The 26,920-nt window shown below is 44.9% G+C and overlaps 1 protein-coding gene and 1 long non-coding RNA gene across 3 annotated transcripts in view; one reads left to right on the forward strand and one right to left on the reverse strand.

The window, feature by feature from the left end:
* Window positions 1-17,464, forward strand: part of D230017M19Rik (RIKEN cDNA D230017M19 gene) — a 30,877-nt gene extending 13,413 nt beyond the window's left edge. The window contains exons 2-4 of the long non-coding RNA NR_155355.1: window positions 7,338-7,487; window positions 12,063-12,143; window positions 14,743-17,464. This is a non-coding gene — a long non-coding RNA (RIKEN cDNA D230017M19 gene). The remainder of the gene's footprint in view (window positions 1-7,337; window positions 7,488-12,062; window positions 12,144-14,742) is intronic.
* Window positions 1,767-26,916, reverse strand: Pecr (peroxisomal trans-2-enoyl-CoA reductase). Of its 2 annotated transcripts, NM_023523.6 has the most exons (8): window positions 26,688-26,916; window positions 19,882-20,015; window positions 18,761-18,926; window positions 17,481-17,562; window positions 12,872-12,968; window positions 10,002-10,112; window positions 4,547-4,658; window positions 1,767-2,028 (listed from the first exon to the last, which is right to left on the reverse strand). In NM_023523.6, exons 1-8 carry the CDS (start codon window positions 26,809-26,811, stop codon window positions 1,943-1,945), a joined length of 912 nt encoding a protein of 303 aa, NP_076012.3. In that variant the 5' UTR covers window positions 26,812-26,916; the 3' UTR covers window positions 1,767-1,942. The 2 variants fall into 2 exon arrangements, with proteins under 2 accessions (NP_076012.3, NP_001343445.1); NM_001356516.1 differs by lacking the exon at window positions 18,761-18,926.
* Window positions 26,917-26,920: the final 4 nt, after the last annotated feature.

Here is a 26,920-nt window from a genome sequence, read left to right on the forward strand (position 1 = left end):
TGATCCACAGGTTGAGAACTGCAGATGTAAGAGGAGGTGGGTTGGCTTCTCAGTGCAGAGGGGCAAGAGACTTCCACAGAGCCGACAGTACCAAGATTGCTGTGCGTGCACCTCCGTAGGGTAGCGTAGCAGAGTCCTCTGCTGAGACATTGTGCACATTCAGTTGTCCTTAGCACACTACAATGGAATTCTAGAAAGTTCTATGAGCAGTAGTACAACACAGTTACTTCTCTGCCTTGCATGGAATCACAGTGGTGACCACTCTATTAGACCTGAGTGTGTCGGATAGGGGAAGGCTTCACCTAAGCCCTCCCGCACGGCTGGCTATTCTTTTCATACGCTTCAAGGATTTGCATACTCCTCCTCAACCCTCTACCCCAAGTGTCCTGTCATACTTAGGAATTCTTTGTATTGACGTTCTCTTGTGGAAGTTATAGTTATTCAAGGTGAGGGTCTGCCTTCCCTCTCTGCAGGAACCCAGCAGCTGCACCATTAGAGGAGCTATCAGTCACATTCATGGGTAAGCCATCCCATGCAAAATGGTATCCCACCCAGGAACCACTCCTCCACCAAGGAGATGCAAGAGTGTCTTGTGATGTGGGACCACGGGCTGTGCCTCATGCCGCACTTCCCTCCGGCAGTAGTTGTGTCTTACATGAAGTTACTCATGAGACAAAGAAACTACAGACTACTCTGTTCCAGCTGGTTCATCATAAGTATCCCACGGTCCCAGTGTGGCATCTTTATTTTACAGTAAGATTGCAAAAGCTTTTGCGAGTTCAGATCTCCCTATGTGGCTGAGGATGGCCTTGAACTTTGGTCTTCCTACCTCCTAAGTTCTGGGATTACAGACGTGTGTCACCACACCTTTGTGACCCTGAATGGTCACAGCTTTTCTCTTTTTTATATACATTTATTTATTTTATGTGTATGAGTATACATGCACTTATTTATTTTATATATATGAGTAAGCTGTTGCTAAAACATCAGAAGAGGTCATCAGATCTCATTACGGATGGTTGTGAGCCACCATGTGGTTGCTGGGAATTGAACTCGGGACCTGTGGAAGAGCAGCCAGTGCTCTTAACTGCTGAGCCATCTCCCCAGCCCACAGCTTTTCAAGTATCTCTCCTAGAAATAAGACTATACCTTTAAGTTTGTTAATGTCTGTCTGTTCTTTTAAAAAGTCCCAGGTTAGGAGGGAGGCCTGGAGAGATGGCTCAGAGGTTAAGTGCATGTCTTAGGGCTTTACTGCTATGAACAGACCCCATGACCAAGGCAACTCTTATAAGGACATTTAATTGGGGCTGGCTTACAAGATCAGAGGATTCAGTCCATTATCATGAAGGTGGGAACATGGCAGCATCTAAGCAGGCATGGTATAGGAAAAGCTGAGAGATCTATGTCTTCATCTGAAGGCTGCTAGCAGAACACTGGCTTCCAGGCAGCTAGGATTTGAGTTTTAAAGCCCACACCCACAGTGACACACCTACTCCAACAGGGCCACACCTCCAAATAGTGCCACTCCCAGGGCAGAGCACATACAAACCATCCCAGTGCATTTACTGCTCTTCTGGAAGGCCCAAGTGAGTTCAGTCCCCAGCACCCACGTCAGGTGGGTCACACTGCCTAAAGTTCCTGCTCACGGGATCTGATGCCTCTGGCTTCCTTGGGCACTGCGCTCAGTGTGCACACACCTTCCTCCAACATACACAGTTTAAAGTAATAAAAAGGAAATCCTTAAATAATCCTTAAAAGATAACCGGTTTGCACAGGAAGAGACATTTATTTTGGGAGCAGTCTTTGCAAAGATAAAGCTATTAACATTAAAGTGATCCCCCACCCCCCACACACAGAAATCATAAGCTCTTGTGAAGTAGGAAACATTCTCAAGGCGCTAAGGCACGCAGGAACAAGATGGGTGGCTGTTTCCTTGGCTTAGTTAGAGCTTGGCTTTCTTCTTAAAAGATTCCTTTATCCTCTTGACAATAGAAAGGTCCCCAGCTCCTACAGGCCAGTTGTCATGATCTGTTTAGTAAGCAGTGAAGTGTTACTCACAAATCTCTTAAGCCCCTCCCCCCAGTTTCCACCCAAACTTCATGGTTTTGTTTGCTGCCTTGCTTCTTAGTTCAGGGAGGCTAAGGAAAAGAGCTTGCAGGACAGGCAGTTTCGCAAAAATCCTTTGAATGCTGGGCCTGCTACTCACTAGCTTCCTGCGTATAAAAGGGGTAACTTCAGTGTCACTCCTCACCCCCTGCCTCTGGTGACTGGCTACAGGTGGACATCTTTGTGAGTGATCAACATGAAGCCGACTCAGAACTGAGCAGGCTCTGCTAAGATGAAGTCCTTCCCTCTCCTGGCTCTTCAACCAGCTGGATATGGGCAGAGAAAAGCCTGTGGTCTCAGAGTGGCAGGCTGCTATCCTAGTTCCAAGGAAGCCAGCCTCAAAAGGGTGATACTTCACCAGAACAAACACAGAGGAAGAGGAAAAGGCTCTTAGATGTGTCCCACCTCTTCATGGAGACTGAAAGGCCAATGGTGATGACCAACTCCAGCCACACAGGACCTGACACCATGTGTACTTAATCCCCTAACATGCCTAGGAAATACAGTCTTGGGTTTTATTTATTTATTTATTTATTTGTTTTGGGGGAGGGTCTCTGGCTGTCCTGGAACTCACTATGTAGAGCAGGCTGGCTTCAAATGCAGAGAGAATCTTCTCTCTTTTGTGCTGGACTTATGTCACCACAGAACCTAATACTATGAACTGTTAAGACTTCAGTTGCAAAGCCAGAAATGCAATAGAGAGCAGAGTGGAGTTAAATCAATGTTGCCTAATGGGGTTGCACTATCTTTCTTCAAAAAGGGAAAGAAGCCAGGCACAGTGGCACATACCCTTAATTCCAGCACTTGGGAGGCAGAAGCAGGCAGACAGTGAGACCTGTCTCAAAACACTGAAGGAAAAAAACAAAACAAAACAAAACAAAAAAAACAACCAAAAACCAAAAACTCAACCAACCAACCGTTCATAGTTTTAGGGACATAAGAAACCTACAAGGATAGGAAATGGGTCTTGTCAACCAGACATTCGTTTGCTAACAGACACTAGTAACTATCTTTAGAAAAAGGTCAAATATATTTGTGTTTATATTTTCCTGAGGCTTTGGGTTTTTGTTTTTGTTTTTTGTTTTTGTTTTTCAAGACAGGGTTTCTCTGTGTAGCCCTGGCTGTCCTGGAACTCACTTTGTAGATAACCATGACCTTTTTGTTCCTTCTGCCTCTACCACCTTGACTACTGGGATTACAGGCCTGCACCACTACGTTTGGTATTATGGGGTGCTGGGAATTCAATCCAGGGTTTGCATACGCTGGTAAAGGATGAGCAGTATCCCAGAACATTAGCATGCTCTTAAAAACGTTTATGTTTTATGTATATGGGAAGGCCTGCCTGCTTGTGTCCATGCAACACATGTGTGCCTGCCTGGTGCTTGCAGAGGCCAAAGGAGGGTATCAGCTCCCCAACTTAAAGATGGTTGTGAGCCACCATGAAGGTGTTGGAGATTGACCCAGATCCTCTGAAAGAGCAGAAGAACAGCCTGTGTTTTTATTTTCTGGGGATTTGTTTTGTCGTTTGAAAAAACTAGGACACTGGACTATCTGATTTTATTGTTTGATATTTTGTTGTTTTTGTTTTGAGACAGGGCCTCTCTCTATAGCCTTGGCTGGTCTGGGAACTCACAGAGATCTCCTTGCCTTTGCCTCCTGAGTTCTGGGGTTAAAGGTAAGTCTCTCTATACCTGGTCTGGACTATCTGATTTTATAAGACCCTTCCAACGCCACATCCAATCGTGTGTAATATTGTTATTGACTTGAATTTATGAAAGCAAATTTAGTTTTCAAGCCAAGCATTGTTGCACAGACCTGTAATGGGAGGCTGAGGTTAGCCTGGGCTACACAGTGAGAATCTGCTTCAATAAGATAAAATAAACTTGCTTCTTTTTATGGGGCTGGAGAGATGGCTCTGTGGTTAAGAGCACTACCTGCCCTTCCAGAAGTCATAGGTTCAATTCCCAGCAACCACATGGTGGCTCACAATCATCTGTAATGAGGTCTGATGCCCTCCTCTGGCATGCAGGTGTACATGCAGATAGGGCATTCATATACATGAAATAATTAAAAAGAATACCATGTTACAAATAAAAGTTATTGAATCACAGAAGTTTATCATTTGATTCCAGAGAGAGGGCAAAGTCAAGTCGGACCGCCCCTCTTCCGTCTGTGCGGCACTCAGAGAGGGGGAAGAGGAAGCGAGTCTGTAACCCTTCAAGCACAGCTGGCCTTTGCCTCCGTCCTACCTTCTGTGCACTTAGAGGTTTAGATAGTTTTTGTAACAGAGAACATTTTCTTTTATATCCTATCACAAATATCAACATTTTGAAGGCCATTCGATGGCCTATAACAGAAACCCCCGCCTCTGAGGCAGTGGCTTACAACATGGAGCGTGGACAGGGAAGGGCTCGTGCCTCTTCACTTCCTGGCTGCTTACCCGGTATGCTGAAGGCGTGAGTGTACAGAGCCTGGCCTCCATCCACATTGATCAACTGTCCAGTGATATAGGAAGCCGCAGGGGACAGCAGGAAACATACCAGAGGGGAGATCTAGGGAAAGAAGAGAATATATCCATACATAGGAGACAAGGAAAAAGGAAAGACTCTTCTCCATGCCTGGGAGCCCGGAACTCCTGAGTAAGCACATCTCTGCCCACAGGACTGCATCACCAATCCTCGCGCACGTGCAGCACGATTTGACAGCACAGAGACAGTGTGGACAAAAGGGAAGTCAGGTAACAACCAGGGCAGAGGCGACAAGGTGTGGACAAGCAGCAGACAGTGGCAGGCAAACAGCAATGGTATAAGAAGCCACAGGTAAACACGGCGGTTTCCTGCTTCAACAGTTAATTCCCTTCTGAGGCCCTGCTTGTCTTCTACAACTCTGATTTGTCATGGCGGTCACATGCTTCTCCCACCTCGGTCCCAGATACAGTTAAGTGTGTCCATGGCCCTGTCAGGCCCAAAGCACCGCTGTGCGGATCACAGGAGCTTCCCACCAGCGGGACTTCAAGGTCCCCATCACATCCTCCCAAACGTAGTCGCTTGGCGAGGTTTTAAAGAAACTTCACAAACCAACAGAATTCATTTTACTGATGGTAAGTGGAGCAGAGTCTCACAGGGGTGGTGACCCTAAGCGCATCCCACTCCTGGCTTCTGTACTGGGCACTGAAACAAAAACAAGGGATGGGGAGCGAACAGCCTGGGTTTGATCAGGTCCCACGGAGGGTAGGTGTCAGAAACCACCCAGGACAGACTAAGCACACAAATGAGTGTCCTGGAGATGGCTCACCATTTTGCACGGCTTTTGACGGGTGAGCTTTAACATGCAAGGTCACCAAAGATTTCATCTCGGGATTGCCTCTTGCTGATGACACATTTTCCCTGCCACTATTACATAGCCTAATGATCCCTGGGCATCGACCCACCCTACTGGGCAAACTTCCTGAAGATCAACATGACTATGGACTTTCACGTAGTAAGGCTGTATAGACGAATTGATGATTTTTCACAATTTCCGATAATGATTTTATATAATTTTTAAGTTGATACAAGTAATCTCAAGCCCCATATAGAACAAAGTGGCAAACAGAGCTCTGCAAGCCTTCAGTGTCATGGGCTAATTGCACTAGCTGGCTCAGAGTAAATCTGCAAACAAGGAAAAACCTTCACTGTAGGCCAGGTCCACGGATGAAGCCACAGGTGAGCACTCTGATACAGCAAGGCCATGGGGAGCTAACTGTCGCTCTGAATGAGCATGCAGAAGAACCACTCATGATGAGCTCACAGAATGAAACACTGCTTTGAACTGTCAACATCCTTTTGTAACTCCCCTGTTGCGTAACATTCTATCTATGAGATAATTCTATAAAGAACTTATGTCTAAGAAGGTATAAACTGCCAGAGAAAAGAAATAAAGTGTGGCATTTGGAGTCAGTCCCTTCCACCAAATGTATGTATGTATATAAGTATGCATTAACACTGGTGGAATTGTTGAGACAGGTGGTCAGGCCCGGCCAAAGTGCGTCTGTGTGTGTCTGTGTGTGTGCTTGATTTCTCGCTTTCTTCCTCTCTTCTCTCTCGGGCTCACAAAAAGTTAACAAACTCCAAGCCTCTTGCCTGGCCTGCCAGAGGCCCTTGAGCCAGGGAGATACCAAACCTTTTTTCTAATTCTCCTGCTGCTATCAGTTGGAATCAAATTATCAGAAATCAGTGGCTTTTGACCTGAGAATAGCAAAGAGTTATAGGAAGAGAAACATTACCAAAAGCAAGCAGCTCTTGGCCACACAACAGCAAAGAGTTAAAGTTAGAAGAATTGCCAAAAGTAGGTGGCTTTCAGCCATAGAATAGCAGAGTTCTCTGCCAGTGCCTGACAAATACAGAAGTGGATGCTCACAGCCATCCATTGGATATGGAGCACAGGGTCCCCAATGAAGGAGCTAGAGAAAGTACCCAAGGAGCTGAAAGGGTTTGCAGCCCTATAGGAGGAGCAACAATATGAACTAACCAGTAACCCCCAGAGCTCCCTGGGACTAAACCACCAACCACAGAACACACATGGTGGGACTCATGGCTCTAGCTGCATATGTAGCAGAGGATGGCCTAGTTGGTCATCAATGGGAGGAGAGGCCTTGGTCCTGTGAAGGTTCTATGCCACAGTATAGGGGAATGCCAGGGCCAGGAATTGGAGTGGGTGGGTTGGTAAGCAGGGGGAGAGGGGAGGGTATGGGGGGTTTTCGGAGGGGAAACAGGAAAGGGGATAAAACTTGAAATGTAAATAAAGGGAATATCTTAATAGCAGAGTTAAAGTTAAAGACAGAACTGCCAGAGATAAAGCAAGCAGCTTTGGCCCTGGTCGCTGACTCCATGGCCCTTAGCTGCCTTCCTCGGGAAACCGGGTGCCAGAATAAGTCCCAGCAGGTAGGAGAGAAGCAGCTCCATGAGCTGGCTTCTGACCTCCACATGTGCACCACAGCACAAGCATGCCTGTGCACACACTCTGGTGTACACACACACACACACACACACACACACACACACACCCCACTGGTTGCAGCTGGTGTGAAAGCTTTGCTGATCTTAGACTCAGCACATAATTGAGCAGAGTTTGTCCCCAGTTCTGCATCTCACAGTAGCTGTGCCAGTAGTTTGTTAAAGTCTTGATGGGCGTTCCTTCAGGGGATTTTAAAAGTCAAAGCCATCATCACCGTGTTGGAATTTTATTCACAGGCTCAAAGCAATGGTTGGAGAATGGCTGGAGCCTCAGTATGGGTCACGGCAAGAAGTCAAAGGTGGGGCCGGCAAGGCGGCTCAACCAGTACAGAAGTTTGTCGCGAAGATCGCTCATCTAGATACAACCACTGCGACCTCCCATGGAAGGTGAGGACAAACACCGGAGCACTGTCCTCTGACCACCACATGCTTGCTCTGTCACACAGGCAACTCAAGAATACATAACTGTGGCTGGGTTTGGTGGTGCATACCTTTAATCCCAGCACTTGGAAGGCAGAGGCAGGCGGATCTCTGTGAGTTTGAGGCCAGCCAAAGCTACACAGTGAGACCCTATCACATAAAAAAAAAATTTAAGGAGTGTTAAAAATGTTTCTAAAGAATATGAACTATATTAGTATTGGAGGCACCAGCAGTCATGATATTCTGGCGCAGATAATCATGGGAATGGGTTGGGGTGAGTGCAGTCTTTCTAGTGTTATAGGTGATAAAACAAGACATGATACAGGAAGTGTGCACATGCGCACACACCCACCACAACCACCCTAAGAGCTTTTGCTGCCCAGAGAAGTCCACTGGCCATCATAAGAATATGTGATTAAACTAACTGAACAGCCATTTAAAAATTGCATTTCTTTTATACTTTATGTGCTTGAGTACTTTGCCTGCACATACATATGTGCACCACATACCACGTGACTGGTGCCTGCTGAGATAATGTATTAACGTTTTTGACAATGTCATGTATGTACATAATTTTGGTCACTCTCGCCATTACTGTCTCGCATCTCTCCCCTACTTCCACTGAGCCTCCGCAAGCACCTTTTTTATTTACATAAAGGAAGGGAGGCTATTGCCGCAAACAGAAACAACTGGGAATGTTTGTTTTCCATGACAAAAGTCAAGCTTGCAAGTGGAAATGGAATTCTGGGGAGGCTCAGGCTGCCATGCTAAACTTTGATTCAAGCAGCAGGTAGAGACATAAAGAGATGTGTCCTTTCAAAGTTACAGAACGAGCTGTGTCAACATCTAGATGCAAAGGAGCTCCTAAAGACAATAAGTTATGCTACAAGTTAAATAGACCCAAGATCCCAGTGTGACAGGAAGGCTCAAGTACAGAGCACAGAAAGTTCATGACATCAGGTTCGCTCTGACTTTAAAGAAATTGTTGGGGTTGGGGTGTAGCTGAACTGGTGGGGTGCTTGTCTAGCATGCACAAGGCCCAAAGGCAATCTCTAACAGCAAATAAAGCAGGTGTGGCGGCAGCAGCCTGTAACGCCAGCAGCAGCCTGTAACGCCAGCACATAGGGCACCTAAGCAAGGGGGTCAGAAATACAAGGCGCTCTGTTACAGATCAAATTCGGGACCAGCTCAGAGACAGGAGACCCGGTCTCAAAAAACAAAAACAACATAAATAAATCCTAATTACAGGCTGGATTAAAACAGATTAGCTGGGCAGTGGTGGCAGACACCTTTAATCCCAGCACTTGGGAGGCAGAGACAGGCGGATTTCTGAGTTCGAGGCCAGCCTGGTCTACAGAGTGAGTTCCAGGACAACCAGGGCTACACAGAGAAACCCTGTCTCAAAACAAAACCCAAAAAAACCCCAAACCATGTTATTGTTCTTGCCAAGAACGTGAGCTGGTTCCCAGCACCCATCAGGCAGCTAACTGCTGGGAAGTCTGCAGGGTCCAACACTGTCTTCTGGCCTCTAGGGTTCTGCACTCACGTGTGTGGCCCTGTGTGCCTGTGGCAGGGCAGCCTGTGCGGAGTTTGGATCAAACCTTTACCTGCTGACGCATCTTCCTGACACCTACAACTTTGGAATTTGACTTTAGGTAGCCCTGGGTAGCCTGAAACTTTCTGTGTAGACCAGGCTGACCTCAACTCCACAGAGATCTGTCTGTCTGCTTCTGTTTCCTGTGTACTAAGATTAAAGGCATAGGCCCAGCAAAAATGGACTTTTAAATAAAATTGGTTCTCCTACCAAGAAATATAACATGTATTTATTTATTTAAAATATTTATTGTTATTATGTCTAAGTGTGTGTATGTGTGGTAGGAATATACAAGTGAATGCGGGTGCTTGCAGAGGCTGGAGGTGTTGGATCCCCATGCAGTGGGAGACATCTTTATAGCCACTGGGGATGGAACTCAGGTCCTCTGGAAGAGCACTTCCTGCTCATAACTGCAGAGCCATCTCTCCAGCCCCACGTGTCTTATTTATTCTGGGATTTTTTTTTTTTTTTTCATTCTTCAGTAAGAAACTTTCCCCATCCTACCACCGTTAGATCTAAGTTTACTCCTCAGTCATTTGAAAAGCTATTGATTTTTAACATACTTCATTCCTCTGTGGAACTTCACGAGTCTGTCATTATCTGGCTTGCTTGGGGCTGCTGGAACCAACACTGCAGGTAATAAAACTGTAGCTGCAAAGATAACAAAAACGTGTCGTCTCTAACTTCATGGCCTTCATTCCTGAGGAGAGTCTGCTGTCAGCAGTCAAAGCAACTAACTAGGTTATTTCCCAGAGCCCAAAGCTCAGGCGACATGGTTTGATGGCACTGAAATAATCTCTCTACTGGTCAGCCAGGCCACATGCCCAGGGTACCAAATGTCACAAAGTTCTCAAGGTATTCTCATCAATGCCACCCAGATACGTCACCTCCTCGGGGACTCCAAGGCGCTTAGCTGGGATACTGTCAAAGGCCATCTCAAATAAGGTTTGTCCCATTTCGCCATAGTTGTCAACAGCAGTCTGGGAGTAAATGGTCCCCTATATAAGAAAACAAAGCAGGAAGGTGGGTAAATGGGGAGAATTAAATTGTCAAGACACCAAGGGTTGGGGATGCAGAGGAGAAGTAGAGCACTTGCCCAGTGTGCTCAAGGCCCTGGGTCCCATCTCTAGAACTCACAGATAGCAACAAGAAGGCATCAGGGGATATGCTGACTGAAGACAAAAGATGTGTGGCTTAACATCAGCACAAACGTTTCTAATCAACTTTATTCAAAACTGTCAAAAGGGGATCCAGCCAACCACTATCTAAAAGCAGACCATCTGAATGATCATTTTGGGGGCTTCTCCCCTTTAAAAACCAGCTACGTCTTGGTCTTTTTCTTGAAAGACTTAGTTTCTGAGGAGTATGTTTATGTAAGCACTTCAGTGGGGCACCTAACCAGGAACAATGCGTCTGGGGAGTCTGGTTTCTCTTCCTCTGAGCATGCTTGCTTTACCAGAGATGTGAAAATACAGGATTTTTCTTGGTTTTACATTTCAAGTGAAGTTTAAAAAACACACCCAAATCCAAGATATGTACCCTGATAGCTAATTTTAAAAATATATATTTGTTTTAAATTTTGAGTGTGTGTGTGTGGGGGGGGGGTTGCATGGAAGTCATATGGAGGTCAAAGGTTGGCATCAGATTTCTTCCTTTAATCATTTTCCACCTTACTGTTGAACCCAGAGCTCACTGATTGACTACGATAGCTGGCCTGAGCGCCAGATGGCTATGCTGATTGGTTAGTGGGCTCCGTGGATATGTGCTACCCTCTCTCCCAACACTTCACCAGTGTTACAGATATGTGCTCCCAAGTCCAAATGGAACTATTCTCTCTACTTTATCCTCGGTCAGAAAACATCATAAGAAAAGTTACTCTGAGTTGATCTGTGTAGGAGGAGAAAGATGTATTCTACCTAATGTATCTTGGAATAAATGCCAAGTACAAAATATCAGGTGGATCAAGCTATGACTTATTTCACAACAAATAAATATTTGGGGAGGTAGAGGCAGGAAGACCAGGAGTTCAAGGCCAACTTAACTTATATAATGAATTCTAGCCAGCCTGGGCTACATAAGAACCGCTCTCAAAAAGCAAGCAGAGGCCAGGGAAATGGCTCGGTCATAGTTGAACTGCATGCTCTGAAATCATGAGAATCTGCATTCTGGCCTGCAGCATCCCACTAGGGAGGCTAGGGCATCGGGGACAGGCAGGTCCCTGGGGCTTGCTGGCCAGGTAGTCTAGTCAAATCAGGGAGCTTTGGGGTCAACACAGAGACCCTGTCTCAAAAGCTAAGGTAGAGATTGGCTGAAGAAGACAGCTAGCATTGAACTCTGCCTTTTGCCTGTACGTGCACATGCATACACATGAACACATACACGCACCACTCCCATACAAAAAAAGATGGTTTTCCCTGAGACAAGGTCTCTGTAGCTCTGGCCATCCTGGAACTCACTCTGTAGGCCAGGCTGGCCTCGAACTCAGAGATCCACCTGCCTCTTCCTCCCAAGTGCAGGGATTAAAGGTGTGCGCCACCACCACTGGGCTCAAAAAGAAAAAAAGATTTTTTTTGAGTAATACTGTAGCTACATTTGTGATATATAACACATAACTTAACTTCTACTTGGTCTTAAAACTGAGAGTTGCTTCCCATTGATATTCATTTTTTTTTTCCAAATAAGGGACTCACACTATAACAAGAAATAACAAAATCACTTAGGAAAAAAGTTACTCTTCAAAGTAGTGCTTTTTTTGTGTGTACAAGTGTGGTGAACTTTCCACACTTGTTATGTTATATGTCATGGTGAACATACATGTTACATGTGTGTGTGCACATGTATGTTCTCAACCAGGCAGGCACATGGAGAAGCCAGACATCACTATCCGTGCCTTCTATGGTTCTTCATTATGCCGTCTCCTTTTTTCCTGTTTGCTTGTTTTGAGACAGGGTTTCTCACTGAGCCTGGAACTCACTGTTTCACACAGGCTGGTCGGCCATCGTGGGAGCGGCCCAGGACTGGAGTTACAGGTGTGTGCTGCTGTGTCTCTCTGTGAACGTGAGTGTGGAGATCTGAACCCAGCCCTTCACACTTGCACAGACAGCACTTTACCCACTGAGCTATCTTGCCAGTCCCCAAAGCAGTATTTCTTTTTAAGATTTATTTTTATTATTTTAACTCTGTGTGTGTGTTACAGGGGACGAGCACCCAGGTGCCCAGGGAGGCTAGAAGGTGTCAGAATTCCTGGAGATAGAGTCATAGGCAGTTGTGAGATGCAGTGTGGTATGGGAACTGAGCTCAGGTCTTCTGCAAAAGCAATAGGCACTCTTACCTGCTGAGCCACCTCTTTAGTTCCCTAGTATTTTGCAACCTTCATCACTGTGGGATGGAATTCCTCAATGCGTTTTATAATGCGGGTACTCACAATTCATGATAGGAAGTACAGTTCCTGCACCACTACTGATTAAATACACATAATTCTAATATATACCAAGAATGTGCATCACTATCTCGTTACCAAATAACATTACTGCTATAACGAATGACTGCCTTTCTAGTTTCACCTATGTTAAAAGTCAACCATTTATAGTATATTTACATAGTATATTTACATAGTATATCTACATCTACATATACATACATATATATATATATATATATATATACAGACACACACACCAGTGACACAATTATCCACAACACAATCTGAATCAGGAGCCCAGTTTGTCAGTAGACTTCACACATAGCAGTTACTTACAGGAGCGACACAGTTGATCCTCACTCCGCTGCTGGCCCACGCCAAAGCCATGGATTTTGTGAGGTTGTAAACACCTTCTCTTGCCGCTCCAGTGTGCCTGTAAAGACACAAACATTACTAGCATCAGTTTCTGTCAAACATTTTTCCCATCAACTAAGTCGATGAGCACTTCAGTGACTTGAGAACTCCACAAGATTCTTTTTGTTAGGAGTCTCTGTCACATTGAGTCTCTGTTTAAAGAGAGAGCTGGGTCCTTCTCTATCAAAGCCAGGCCACAGTTATCAAATACAATGCACTCTGCATAAGCTGTGTCTCTCAAAAGCCATGTGCCCGGGAGAATATGTTGATGAACCTTTTTTTTTTTTTTTTTTTTTTTTTTTTTTAAGATTTATTTATTATTTTATGTAAGTACACTGTAGCTGTCTTCAGACACACCAGAAGAGGGAGTCAGATCTTGTTACGGATGGTTGTGAGCCACCATGTGGTTGCTGGGATTTGAACTCTGGACCTTCGGAAGAGCAGTCGGGTGCTCTTACCCACTGAGCCATCTCACCAGCCCCATGAACCTTTTATTACAAAAGAGAACAACAGGTTGTGGTTCTCTCTCTCTCTCTCTCTCTCTTTCTCTCTCTCTCTCTCTCTGCACACGTGTATGTATATGTGTCCACTCAAGCATGTACCACAAGGCATGTATGGAGGGCAGAGATCATCAAGTGAGCCATTTCTCTCCTTCCATCATGTGGGCTCAGGGGATGCTCAGGGGATGGAATGCAGGACCTTAGTCTTAGTGGCAAGCTCCTTTACCAGCTCATCCATCTCGCCAGCCCCAAACACGGCAAGTATATGTTGATACTGTAAATACTTTTAATACTAGGGGCTATGAAAATCATATATTTGGCTACATGTATTATCAATGGAATTCCAAGTAAAAGGTTGGGCTATAGATATGGCCTACTGCAAAGTCTGACGCCCTGATTTCAATCCCCAAGACCACACCGTGGAAGAAGAGAAAACAACCCTGCAAGTTGTCCTCTGACATCCATACTTGTGTTGTGGAGCATATATACCCCACATTGAACAATAAACCACTAAATAAATATAATTTTAAACATTTAGAAAGCTGGGCATGGTGCCGCATGCCTTTACTCTCAGCACATGGGAAGTAGAACAGCCTGGTCTACAGAGCACGTTCTAGTCAAACAGGGAGAGATGTCAAACGTCTAAGCCAGGTAACCGTGGCTCAACAACAATGAAACCATGCACTTTAAAAAAAAAAAAAAGGTATCAGGGCTGGAAAGATGGCTTAGCAGTTAAGAGCGCTGACTGCTCTTCAAGAGGTCCTGAGTTCAATATCCAGCAACTACATAGTGGCTTACAACCATCTATAATGGGATCTAATGCCCTCTTTTGGTGTGTCAGAAGACAGCTACAGTGTACTCATATATAATAAATAAATAAATCTTTTTTTTAGAAAGTATATAAAAAAAGAAGGTACAGGGTAATGTGATTCGGAATTTCTATGTGCAGCATAATAATATCCCCAGCTGCCATATGGTTTAATGTGGAAAAATCCATTCATGAGCATCTGAAACCAGCGGGGAAAGACAGACCAGGTAGTAAGGAAAGAAGGATTTCCTTCAACTTTTAGCTCTGCATGTTTGCTGATCAACTCTTTCCTAGTTCATTGAAAGATTCCCCTTCCCCTCTGTTCCGACAACATATATCCCACTGGGTAGAGAACTTGGGATGGCTCAGCAGTTAAAAGCTAGTATATAACAGTTAATTTAGATTGCCAGCTTGATTTGATTCATTAGGAATGAGTAAGACCTCTCTCTCTCTCTCTCTCTCTCTCTCTTTCTCTCTCTAAACAGGGTGAAGCTACCAACTTTATGAACGTCCATTAGGCACTCGCACAGAGATGGAGAGTGTTCCTGGTTACTGGGGTTGGGTCAGAGGAGGGGGACTGCACGCTGCTGAGAGAGCTTCTTGGGGAATGACAGAATAATCAGAAATTGGACAGTGGTGATAGTTGGTAACTTTGAATATGAAAATCAGTAAGTTGTATTCTTCCAAGGGATAAATTTGGGGCTGAGGTCATAGTGTACTGGCAGAGTATGTGGTCAGCATGCACAAGGTTTCGGGTTTGATCGCTAGCAACACACACACATACACACACACACACACACACACACACACACACACACAGTGAATTTCATGCTAATAATGCTATTACTCAAACACAAAAAAGGTCATCAGTATGAATACCTAGCCTCCCACGCCGGAAGTCCCTCTAAAGGGAGCGGGAGCATAAAGGAAAGCTGTATAAATTATGTAGCCAGAGAATCTGAGAGTCTTGGTACTAAGTGGTTAGTATACCTGATCGCTTTAAATAGGTTTGTTCATAACCTGATCCTTACCTTATCTGGAGCATATTATTGGATAGCTAATTTAAATATCCTAGAAAAAAATACATTAAAAAAAAAGTTCTCAGCAATATGAAAAAACCCAGAAGCATACAAGACTGGTCCGCGCATACAAGCAGGCGTGCGGAACCCCTGAAAATGTGTCAAATGCGCAACTGACATACTGGCAGTTAAAAACTGGCAATCAAACATCACGGCACATGGTACCCAGGTCACACAGCCTCTGTAAGTTCTAGCTTGGTCTCCCCAGATTTCATTCTCGTGGTGTGCTAAGTTGCCTGTCAGGGTGAGCTGGGACAGTCTCAGGCGCTCAGGCCCTTAGCCACAGCAGCTCTGCTCCCTACCCCAAGGCCCAGCACAAAGGACTTTCAATGTAACCCTTCCTTCATGACCTCCACATGGGCATCTCCCAGTGCCTGCGTGAAGAGCTGCACTCTGCCGTCTGCACCACACATGGTGTGAATGCCACAGGACTACGTAGAGCTTTGCAAGAGATGGAGAGTGCCACATTTCTTAAGGCATACCTCTTGAGTGTGTCTGTGAAGATGTTTCCTGAGAGAATTCACTAGGGTTCACTGTGAGAAGGGGAGGGGGGTGGGGAGACCTATCTGCCTTGAAGGTGGGCAGTGTCATCCCAAGAGGTGAGGATAAAGGACAAAGGAGCAGCTGGCTGAGTACCAGCATCTTCTGATCTCTGCTTCCTGGCTCACTGTGATGGATGCAAGTCCTCTGAAACCAGGAGCCCAAACAAACCCTTCCCCCACTAAGCCTTCTCTGCCAGGAATTGTGGTTAGAGAGACAAAGAGTAACCGATACTCTCCACAGCTGAAGGAATCCTAGATAATACATGAAGCTAGAATGTTATTAAAATTTCCATAGAGGAAGTCAACTTGTTACTAGTTAGAACTACAATTCCTCAGGAATTCTGTGTGTGTTTCAGAAACTCAGAGTTTCTGATATCTAAATGAGTCCAGATCTATTTAATTTTCTAATTTAACAAAGAAGCTATTTCCCACAGTGACAGCTAGATTTGTAATATCTCAGTTACTTGGCAGAAAAGATACAGGGCCTCCAGGTAATATGAATTTCAGATAAATGACAAAAGTGTACACCTCCAGGAAACCTCAAGCCCACTGCCGGTGACACACCATCTCCCAAGGCCACGCCCACTCCAAAGAGGCCACACCTCTGAATTCTTCTCAAATGGTTCCACTAACTGGGACTAAGCATGCAAACATATGTGTCTGTGGGAGCCATTCTCATTCAAACCACTGTATTCGGCCACCTCCACCTGCATGGGCACTATTAGCAACTAGGGAGAAGGCTCAGTAGGTGCAGTGCTTGCTGCAGGAGCTTGAGGACGTGAGCTTGGATGCTCACACTTACACAGAAGTCATGTATGGGAGTGCATGCTTGTAATTCCAACAAGGGGGAGACAGAGACAGGAGGATCCCTGGGATCCACTGGCCAGCCATTCCAGGCAAATCAGAAAGCCATGGTTCAGTGAGTAACTCTTTTCTCAAAGAAATATGGTGGAGAGGGATTGGTGAAGACACCTGGTGTTGACCTCTGGCCTCTAGCATACACAATTTGTTTTTAAAGTTCAAATAAAAGGAAATGGGGTGGGGGATGAATATGATCAAAATATACAGTGTCTTAGGGAGTCATTGCTTTGAACAGACACCATGACCAAGGCAACTCATATAAGGACAACATTTAATTGCGGCCTGCTTACAGGTTCAGAGGTTTAGTCCATTATCATCATGACAGGAAGTGTGGCAGCATCCGGGCAGACATGGTGCCGAGAGTTCTACATCTTGACCTAAAGATCAAGCCTCTCTCTTCCGCACTGGGCAGAGCTTGAGCATAGGACTGCAAAGCTCAACCTACCTACCCCTGCAGTGACATTTACTCCAGCAAGGCCACACCTAGTCTAAAAAGGCCACACCTCCTAAAAGTGACACTTCCTGTGGGCCAAGCATTCAAACGCATGAGTCTATGGGTGCCAAACCCATTCAAACCACTACACACACTGCATGAAAATTTACAAGAATTAATAAGATCATTACTTAGAAAGGAAATTATTAGGGTTATAATTTATTAAAAGGGTGAATCATTGATTTAGTCCCCCCCCCCAATTCAGAGAACAAAATCCAAAGACACAGAAAGGAAAAAAATATACATACGCGGCTGTTGGAAACCCATTATTAAGAAGGACAATGATATTGACAATCGACCCTCCGTGCTCTCTCATCCAGGAATTGTAAACTGCAGAACACACACAGACAGTAACCATGTTAAACAGCGTCTTCCTTTGTTATCTCCTGCGCCAACATACATTGATATTTTCTATTTTAACTTAGTTTTTGTCCCTGAGCTGGGGTCTCACGTAGCCCAGGATGATCCTGACTGCTGTATAGCAAGAATTTAATGAGCCATGAGGTAAAGCTGAAAACGGTCAGTGAGAGCTTCAAATAAGCTTGAAAAAAACTCTTCGCTAAACTAATAATCTATATGTAAATTACTGGAACAGTGACTCAGTTAAGACGGCAACAGCCATAAAGTATCTACTATAACCTGAATTTAAAGAGAAAAATTTTGAGACAAGTTCTTTGTTTTGTTTTGTATGCATCCCAGGATAACCTAGAATTCCCTAGGTAGCTGAGGATGACCCTGAACTGCTATTGTTCCTGGCTCTACCATCCAAGTGATGTGGTCACAGTTGTCCACCGTCATGGCTGGCTTACAGAGCGGCAAGGATAGAACCTAGGACCTCATGTCTACCCTAAAGTGCAGTTGCAGGGATCTGACACCTAACCTCCCCTCTTCAGGCGACTGTGCACCATGGTGTACATGCATATACTCAGGCATGTGTATATATATATATATATATATATATATATATATATATATATATATATATATATATATACTAAAATAAAAAGAAATAAACCTCTAAAGGGACATAGCCAGTTGGGCGGCAGCGGTGGTGCAGGCCCTTGATCCTAGCTCTTGGAAGACAGAGGCAGGTAGAGCTCTGATTTCCAGGTCACCCTGGTCTACAGCGTGAGTTCCAGTTCAGCCACTGTTACACAGAGAAACCCTGTCTCAGAGAGAGAGAGAGAGAGAGAGAGAGAGAGAGAGAAAACAAGTACAAGATATGAATTTTGTTAAGATACCAAAGAAACGTTATTGATATGGGCTTGAGTCCCTAACAGCTCCTCTTCCAGCCTTCCCTGTGATCTCTTACTGAAGCCATGCTGGTTTTTTTGTTTGTTTGTTTGTTTGTTTGTTTTTTCCGAGACAGGGTTTCTCTGTGTAGCCCTGGCTGTCCTGGAACTCACTCTGTAGACCAGGCTGGCCTCGAACTCAGAAATCCACCTGCCTCTGTCTCCCAAGTGCTGGGATTAAAGGGGTGCGCCACCACGCTCCACTCATGCTGGGGTTTTGTGCTGTCGACACTTGCCTTCTTTGCACATGTAGAAGGTGCCTGTCAGGTTGGTTTCTATCACAGCATGCCATCCCTTCGCAGTGATGTCTTCCACAGGAGCCATGAACTGGCCTCCTCCATTGTTGACCAAGAAGTTGATCTTACCATACTTAGCTAAGGTAGATTTGACCAGATTACTCACCTAGAGAAACACGGAAAGGGAAAGTTTAACAACTAACCTACAACATGGCCCAGGTTTAGAAATATAATGCAGTCTGTAGACTCCTATATAATGCATATTCATTCTAAATACTACAATCCAAACACATAAAGCCACCACTGAATAAACCCCCAGATCCCACAGTGTGAATTTACCACTGTACCACACTCCTAAACGAAAAGCCGAAATTCTAATTTGGATGGCAAGACACACTGGAGAGTATAGATAACCCCTAAGTACAACAAGCCTCAGTAGCATTAGTTTCTAAGTACCGACCTTAAACAAAAATGATGAAAACCAGGCCAAAATGAACACTAAGAAACGCCTTAAAGTAGCGTTCATCAAACTGGGGTCACAACCTCTTTGGGGATGGGGGATCCAACAACCCTTTCACAGGGTCCCATATCAGATATCCTGCATACCAGATATTCACATTATGACTGATAGCTGTAGCAAAATTACAGTTATGGAGTAGCAACAAAAATAATTTTATAGTTGGGGGTCACCATAACATGAGGAACTGTACTAAGGAGTTGCAGGATTACAAGGTTGAAAACTACAGCTTTAAAGGGTTTCTAGCTGAGAGTACATTCCTTCTCCCCACCTCCCACCCCCGACCCCCACCTCCCGACAGGGTTTCTCTGTGTAGCCCTGGCATCCTGGAACTCACTCTGCAGACCAGGCTGTCCTCGAACTCAGAAATCCGCCTGCCTCTGCCTCCCGAGTGCTGGGATTAAAGGCGTGCGCCACCACTGCCCGGTTCAAGAGTACCTTCTGGTTTAGCTCACCACTCCTCCTTCTGAGGTCACCAGCTCAGTAAGTCAGGAGCTCTGCCTTCTAGTGTGCCTCCCTCATCACCTTGGAGTACAGCAGGGGCCAGGAACCACTTCTGCAAAGAACCCTGGGTAAGTAGGCCGTGCCGACATGTCTGTCTTACCTCTTCTTCTTTCCTGATGTTGCACTGTATGGCGGAGACTTCAGCGGAGCTGGAGGGAGGCAGAGAGGCTCTCAGTTCATCCACAGCAGCAGTTAGTCTGTCCAGCTTCCGGGAAGCAATGACCACGTTACACCCTAAGAGGAAAAGACCAGAGGAAAAAGTAAGCAAGCTTCAAGAGCTGTGCAGATTAAGGGGCTGGGTGGTTAAGAGCACTGGCTGCTCCTCCAAAAGACCCAAGTTCAATCCCCAGCATCCACGTAGCAGCTCATAACTCTCTGTAATTCTAGTTCCAGGGCATCTGACACCCCCCTCTGGTCTCCACAGGCACCAAGCACATATGTGAGAAGCAGACCTGTAGGTAGAGTACACATAAAAATAAATAAATTAATAAAAAGCTGTCCAAACTACAGAAACTATTTTGTGTATTCTGTAAAAGGCAAGTGTGGAAGAGTGTTAGGCTGGTTTTGGTTGAAGATATGTTGAAACAATAGGAACTGAAATGACTAAGAAGCTAGACAACACACACACACAAACACACACACACACACACACACAAACACACACACACACACACACACACACACACACACACACACACACGGGGTGGGAAGGGACAACTGTTTTGAAATACTGAATATCAAGTGCCATGGAACGAAAAATAAGTAGCCACCTCCGAGAGCATGCTAGTCCAAGAAGGGGTCTAAGAATAAACCATATTATTGTGAGACAAAGAGTTAGACAGACAGATAGGAGAGGCACCAAGACTAGGCAATAATGGTGGTGAACTTGGGCTGGCTTCTTCCTCACCCCCCTGACTTGAGACAACAGTCTGGCAGCTTAATACTATGGCCTTGTGGGCCTTTTCTCCTGCCCAAAGGGCCTGGCTGATGGATTGCCTCAACAAGTTCAGGTAGGATCAGGGCAAATTACTCAATAGTTGTGGGCCAATCAGCCATCTTCTAATTTAGGGGAGGAAAACTCTCCAGAGACGTAAAAGCCTCAGTTCTCAAGAAGAACCTGGCATTTTTGGCTCCCTGCTCTTCAGCTTGGCAGAGCGCAGATCTGTGCATGGGCGGACAGGAACACTGGAAAGAGCCCTTCAAAATGAGCCAGGGAAGGAACCCAGCATCCAGCACCAGGAGCAGGCAATCTGTTGACCACCAAATAAATAAATAATAAAAATAAAATAAAATAAAAAATCTTTCACCAGGTGCAGCGTAGCTTTGGCAGTGAAGCGGCATTAGCCAGAGATGAAAGGCTCCCAGGCCGAACTCTGAATTTCGAGACACTCTTTGGAAGTATCAAACTATTTTTTTAGGTAACTGAGCTGCATCCCAGTGTGGCTCAAAGGTGGGGAGGGAGAGCTGATTTATAAGACTATAAATATAACAAGGCTCAACTCAGTCAGCAACCAGCAAACTCAACCCTGGACCTGCATAGCAGCAAGAAGATAATAACCCACACCAAGAGATGCCAACTAATAGAAACCCAGATGGGGCTGGAGAGAGAGCACAAGGGTTAAGAGCGCTTGCTGCTCTCTTAAAGGACCCAGGTTCAGTTCCCAGCCCTCGTGCTAGGTAGGTAGCTTACAATCACCTGCAACTTTAGCTCTGAGGGATCCGATGCTCCAGCCTAGATCTAAGGGTACTCGCACTCACAGGCACATCCCCCACATATATACAGATACAGGATGAAAAGTAAAAATAAATCTAAAAAAAAAAATTACTACAGTTAGAGAAAAACAATGCATGATGCCCAGATCTACAATAAGGACGGATGACGGCTTTCAAAACAGAGCCAGGCAGAAGACAGTGGAATAACGCAAAAGCAAAATAACTGCAAACACCCTCTCAAGAACGATAGCAAAAGCCACGCATATAAAATGAGAAGAATTTATCAGAACAGACCTGCACTGCACTCATTAAAAAAAAAAAAAAAAAAAAAAAAAAGAATTCAGCCAATCTAAAGTCCTTCAAGCAGAAGAAAAAATGACATCAGAAGGAGAGTTAAGTCCTTCCAAAAGCGGAGTCAGTCAGGGTGGGAACGAGTGGTGGAAACACTCACCCAACCTGTGCTTGCCCTACCCAGACTTGCACAAGGCTGGGAAGGACCAGCATCATTTTCTCAAGGGTCGAAGAGGTGCTCATGAGGCCCTGCCCCTTCCTGCGGGGCTATGTGATGTCAATGGTTGCTGAGAGTAATTTTCTTCAGTGCTAATACCCACTGGTATGTTGCTCATGCATTAAAAAACAAACAAAACAAACACCCCATCCCTTTCACACTCATCAAACAGCCAACTGCAATTAAACTCAGTAGGTCTCTCACATCAGAAGACATCAAAATCCAAATGAAACTAGTTTCAAAGACAGGCGGGGATGAGAGATAACAGCAGGGGGTTAGAAGCCACTAAAATTCATTACATACCTGTATAGAACTATCAAAGACTGAAAAATCAGAACTGGAAATGAAAATTTTGTGACTATACAAACTGTTTCTTCTTTCTATTCACACTGACTTTAAAAAAAAAAAGGATCATTTGAAGGACAAGAATTAACAATGTGTAGTGGGATTTAAAGTATATGTAGAGGGCTGGAGAGATGACTCAGCGGTTAGGAACACGGAGTCATCTTAACCGAGTTCTTAACCAGAGGTTTTGAGTTCAATTCCCAGTAACTACATGGTGGCTCACAACCACCTGTAATGGGATCTGTGCCCTCTTCTTGTGTTTCTGAAGACAGCTACAGGGTACTCATATATATATATATGTATGTATGTATATATATATATATATGTATGTATGTGTATATCAGTCAGTCAGTCAGTCAGTGGTAGCATACACCTTTAATCTCAGTACTCTGGGAGGCAGAGGCGGGCAGATTTCTGAGTTTGAGGCCAGCATGGTCTACAGAGTGAGTTCCGGTATAGCCATCGATATACAGAGAAACTCTATGTGCGGAGCGGGTAGGTCTTTTAGTAACTGATTCTTGGCCATCTGCTGTTCAGCTCAAACACAGACATACAGATCATAGCGTGTCATTTCCTCAACTCCCCATGCTAAACTGTGTGACATGTTGCAAAAGTGATTGATCAAACAAGATTGGCCAATTCGATAGAAGCAAAAAAAGGAATTAAAAACTGCTAACAACGGAAGCCCGGGGGGTTAGAGAGGGATGAGCTGATGCAGGCATGCTAACACACTGGAGAGAGTTACAGGCAGGCGTAGCCAGAAGGCACTGCTAAGTGCAGACTTCTCAATATAAACAGGGAAAATGGTTGAGCTGAAGGTCGGAGAGGTTTAAGAATCACAACAAGCTTCACATTACAGAAATTCTTGGGGCCATTTCTTCTTTTCCCTTTGAGACAAGGTCTCACTATGTAGCTTTGGCTAGTCTGAAAAATCACAGAGATCCACCTGCCTCTGCCTCCCGAGTCCTGGGATTAAATGAGCGAGCCACTACATCTGGTTTTATTTTACATTTAACTGACAAATAATTGTACATTCACTGAGTATATTTTCGATGTTTTTGGTATTTTTATATACCATGTAATGATTAAATCAGACTAATGAACACATCTCCTTTCATACTTAGCCATTCCTCTGCGATAGGTAGATGATAGGTAAAGTATCCTTAAAGCAGGCCTGGTGTTCTAGCTTATAATCTGAGCTACTCAGGTGGCTGAGGCAGGAGAATCACCAATTCCAGGGCTGCCTGGGCTACAGAGTGAGAAGGCCAGACTTCAAATAAAAAGGTTTTGTTATTGTTGCTTTGTTTTTAAAGAGAGGTCTGGGGACGTATCCAGGTGGTAAAGAACTTTGCTGATCATGCACAAAGCTCTGGGTTCAATTCTCAGTACAGATAATTTAATTGTCAGTTAAATGTAAAGTAAAGACCAGATGTAGTGACTCTTGAATCTAATCCCACTACTCAGGAGGCAGAGGCAGGTGAATCTCTGTGACTTTCAGACTAGCCAAAGCTATAAAGGAAAAGAAGAAACCAACCAAACAAAAAAAGTCTTCTAGCAATTTTGAAACATTAACTATATTACTTCCTTTTATTACATTTGTTCAATGTGTGTGTGTGTGTGTGTGTGTGTGTGTGTGTGTGTGTGTCACAGCACCCATGTGGAGGTCAGAGCTTCCAGGAATCTGCCCTCTCCACCATGTAGGTCCTAGGAATTCTCGGCAGCAGGTGCCTCCGTACAACACAGTCTTAGTAACTGTGCATTTAATAAGCACTATGGGCAACAGCCAGCCAGACGTTATCCTTCCTAATTGAAACTTTGCACCCTTTCAACTCCTGCTTTTATTTACTCGGGGGAACTCCTAGAACGTATTCTGGGCACATTCACCCCATCCCCAACTCCCTCCAGATGACACTGGCACTTCTGACCAACCCCTTCCTACCAACACTAGCCTGGTGTGGTTATAGCACAGCCTTCCTCCACCCCAGTACATGTCTGTAACTAGAAATGAAAGACTTTTCAACAACAACAACAACAACAACAACACTAACAACAACAACAAAGGTAAGGAGACATTTGTAATTCCCCCCCCCCCCCAAAGATGACCAGTTTGTTTTGCATAGCATTAGCTCACGGTCGCTGCTAGGTCTCCTTTATGCTGTGCTGTGCTGTGCCAGGGACACCTGTAACAGTTGTTAAGACGTTCTGATAGCCTATATATCTGAGGAAGGCAGACCAGCTAACACTTTACTAAAGAATTTATCTGTGTGTGTGGGGGGGGGGGGGGCCTGGTGCTTGTGCAGAGGTTGGGTAACTCGTGGAACTCAGTCCCCTCCTTCCCCCATTCCTGTTCTGAGGATTGAACTTAGGCCATCAGGCTTGGCCGCAGGCACCTTCATCCACTAAGCCTTCCTGCCAGCTCTCGGCTAATGCTTTATAATAGTCTACTGTCCAATTTGGGTTGACATAACAACAGAAAACAGCCATTAATTCTGGCGTTAGCAAAAAAACAACAACAAAGACTGAAAAAGCCATAGGAGAGAGTATTTCACATACTTGGTGCTGGAGAGATAGCCCGGAGCTTAAGAGAGCTTGTGCTTCTCTTGCAGAGGGCATGAGCTTGGCTCTCACCACGCACACTGGGTGGCTCACACTCCAGTTCCAGGGGATCTGCCACTTCCAGCCTTCATGGGCACCTGTACTCCCACTCACAGGCCCTCCTCTGCCTCCCAATACACATATATAATTAAAAATACAACAAAACTTTAAAAGAACTTTTTTTCCCATATTCTCTCATGGAAGGCAATCCAATGATAAATACAGCAGTACAATGTTCACTTCTCTTTTAGGTGTAGGAAGTATTTCCCTAGGGACATACCCCAGGACTCTCACAGCATCTCCAGGGCTGAGTGGCCTTATATTTACAGTCATGCCACAATACTCTGTTGGCCGACCCCAGAACTGGTGTAGTGTTTGCCCAATGCAAACTTACTCAAAAAGAGGTTCAACAACTAGCAATCCACAGAAGAGGAACCAAGGTTCTGCAAATTTGCTGACAGAGGCCAAGATCCTGACCTTTGTACTAAACAGGTACTGGTTGATTTTTTTTTTTTTTTAATAATTCCTCCTCCCAGGGGAAGTTTCCTGGTGGAAGACAGGCTGGAAGTAATGGTAAAGTGCAAACTGCAATACTGTCTTGTTTTTTTTTTTTGCAGTGTACTGCTGATAAGATAAAGTCAATCATTTCTCCATGTATTTATTTCTTGTGTTAGTTCAGCATGGAATGTCAAGGCCAAATCATTTCTCATTTGTTCCACTTGATGTCAGATTTTTAAAAATCTACTTGTCAGGGCTGGAGAGACGGCTCAGCAGATAAGAGATCTGTCTGCTCTTCCAGAGGTCCTGAGTTCAATTTCCAGCAACCATATGGTAGCTCACAACCATCTGTAATGGGATCTGATACTGTCTTCTGGTGTGTCTGAAGACAGCTACAGTGTACTCATATACATAAAATAAAATTTTAAAAATCTTTAAAAAAAATCTACTTGTCAAAGCTCTTTGCACAATACAAGCGTCGTGTTGGAAATACTTTTCAAATATGCCTTTATAAACTTTGCACTCTTCCTTCTTACCCACATCTTCGAGGCAGGGTTTCTTTGTGAAACCTCGACTGACTTGGACCTCGATCTGTAGACCAGGCTAGCCTGAAACTCACAGAGATCCACCTGTCTCTGCCTCTTGAGTGCTGGAATTAAAGTCATATGTCACCACCACCTGGGAACAGTTTGCTTTGGGTTAAGAGTAAACCCAAAACCCGGACATGGTGGCGCACGCCTTTAATCCCAGCACTCGGGAGGCAGAGGCAGGCGGATTTCTGAGTTCGAGGCCAGCTGGTCTACAAAGTGAATTCCAGGACAGCCTGGGCTAATAAAAAGAAACCCTGTCTAGAAAAAAACAAAAAAAACAAAACAAAATAACAAAAAAAAGTAAACCCAAAGAAGATGCACATTCTCACATATTTAAATATTAAATGTAACTATTTTCTTCTTGATGGCTTCCTTGTGCGTGTGTTTACGTGATCATTCTAAGTTTAATAACTTTTCCTTTTTCTTGCTTTTAGCACAGGGGACGTGAGAAGAAAATCTGATCAGGGCCTCTCAACATTTCTCGGCTATTCGGAATAAAACCTCTGTTATTTCGTTTTCCCTCATTGCTCAGCTCTGCAGACCGGAGCTTTGCAACCTCTTCCCGGTCCGCCAGCACTCCCCTCTGTCTCTGAACCCAGTTTACCCGAGCTGGACCTCTGCGGACACTAGCCCAGCCCCAGAGGCCTGCTCACGTACCCAGGTGCAGGAGCTCCCGGGAGACGGCTTTTCCAATGCCTGTGCCCCCGCCGGTGACCACGGCCACTTGGTTCTTCAGCAACCCGGCCGCTAGGTAGCTCTGACCAGTCTTCCAAGAGCCCATGGCCACAAAGTGTCTGTCTCTGAGTTCTTGCTAAAGCTAGACCACGTGTTCCTCAGAAGTAGCTCTATTAGTAGCAGTCCTTGGCCACGTAACCAAACAGACCCCGCCC

This window comes from Mus musculus, chromosome 1 (genome assembly GCF_000001635.26).
Source record: "Mus musculus strain C57BL/6J chromosome 1, GRCm38.p6 C57BL/6J".
Lineage (NCBI taxonomy): Eukaryota > Metazoa > Chordata > Mammalia > Rodentia > Muridae > Mus > Mus musculus.

Bases quoted from the DNA above. Each gene is read 5' to 3' on its own strand.
- Pecr (NM_023523.6), bottom strand. From the start codon at position 26,811: ATGGGCTCTTGGAAGACTGGTCAGAGCTACCTAGCGGCCGGGTTGCTG. The intron at 18,927-19,881 runs GTAAGACAGACA...GTGTTTCTCTAG, and splicing joins ACATCAGGAAAGAAGAAGAG to GTGAGTAATCTGGTCAAATC. The intron at 17,563-18,760 runs GCAAGTGTCGAC...TGTGTTCTGCAG, and splicing joins CTTCTACATGTGCAAAGAAG to TTTACAATTCCTGGATGAGA.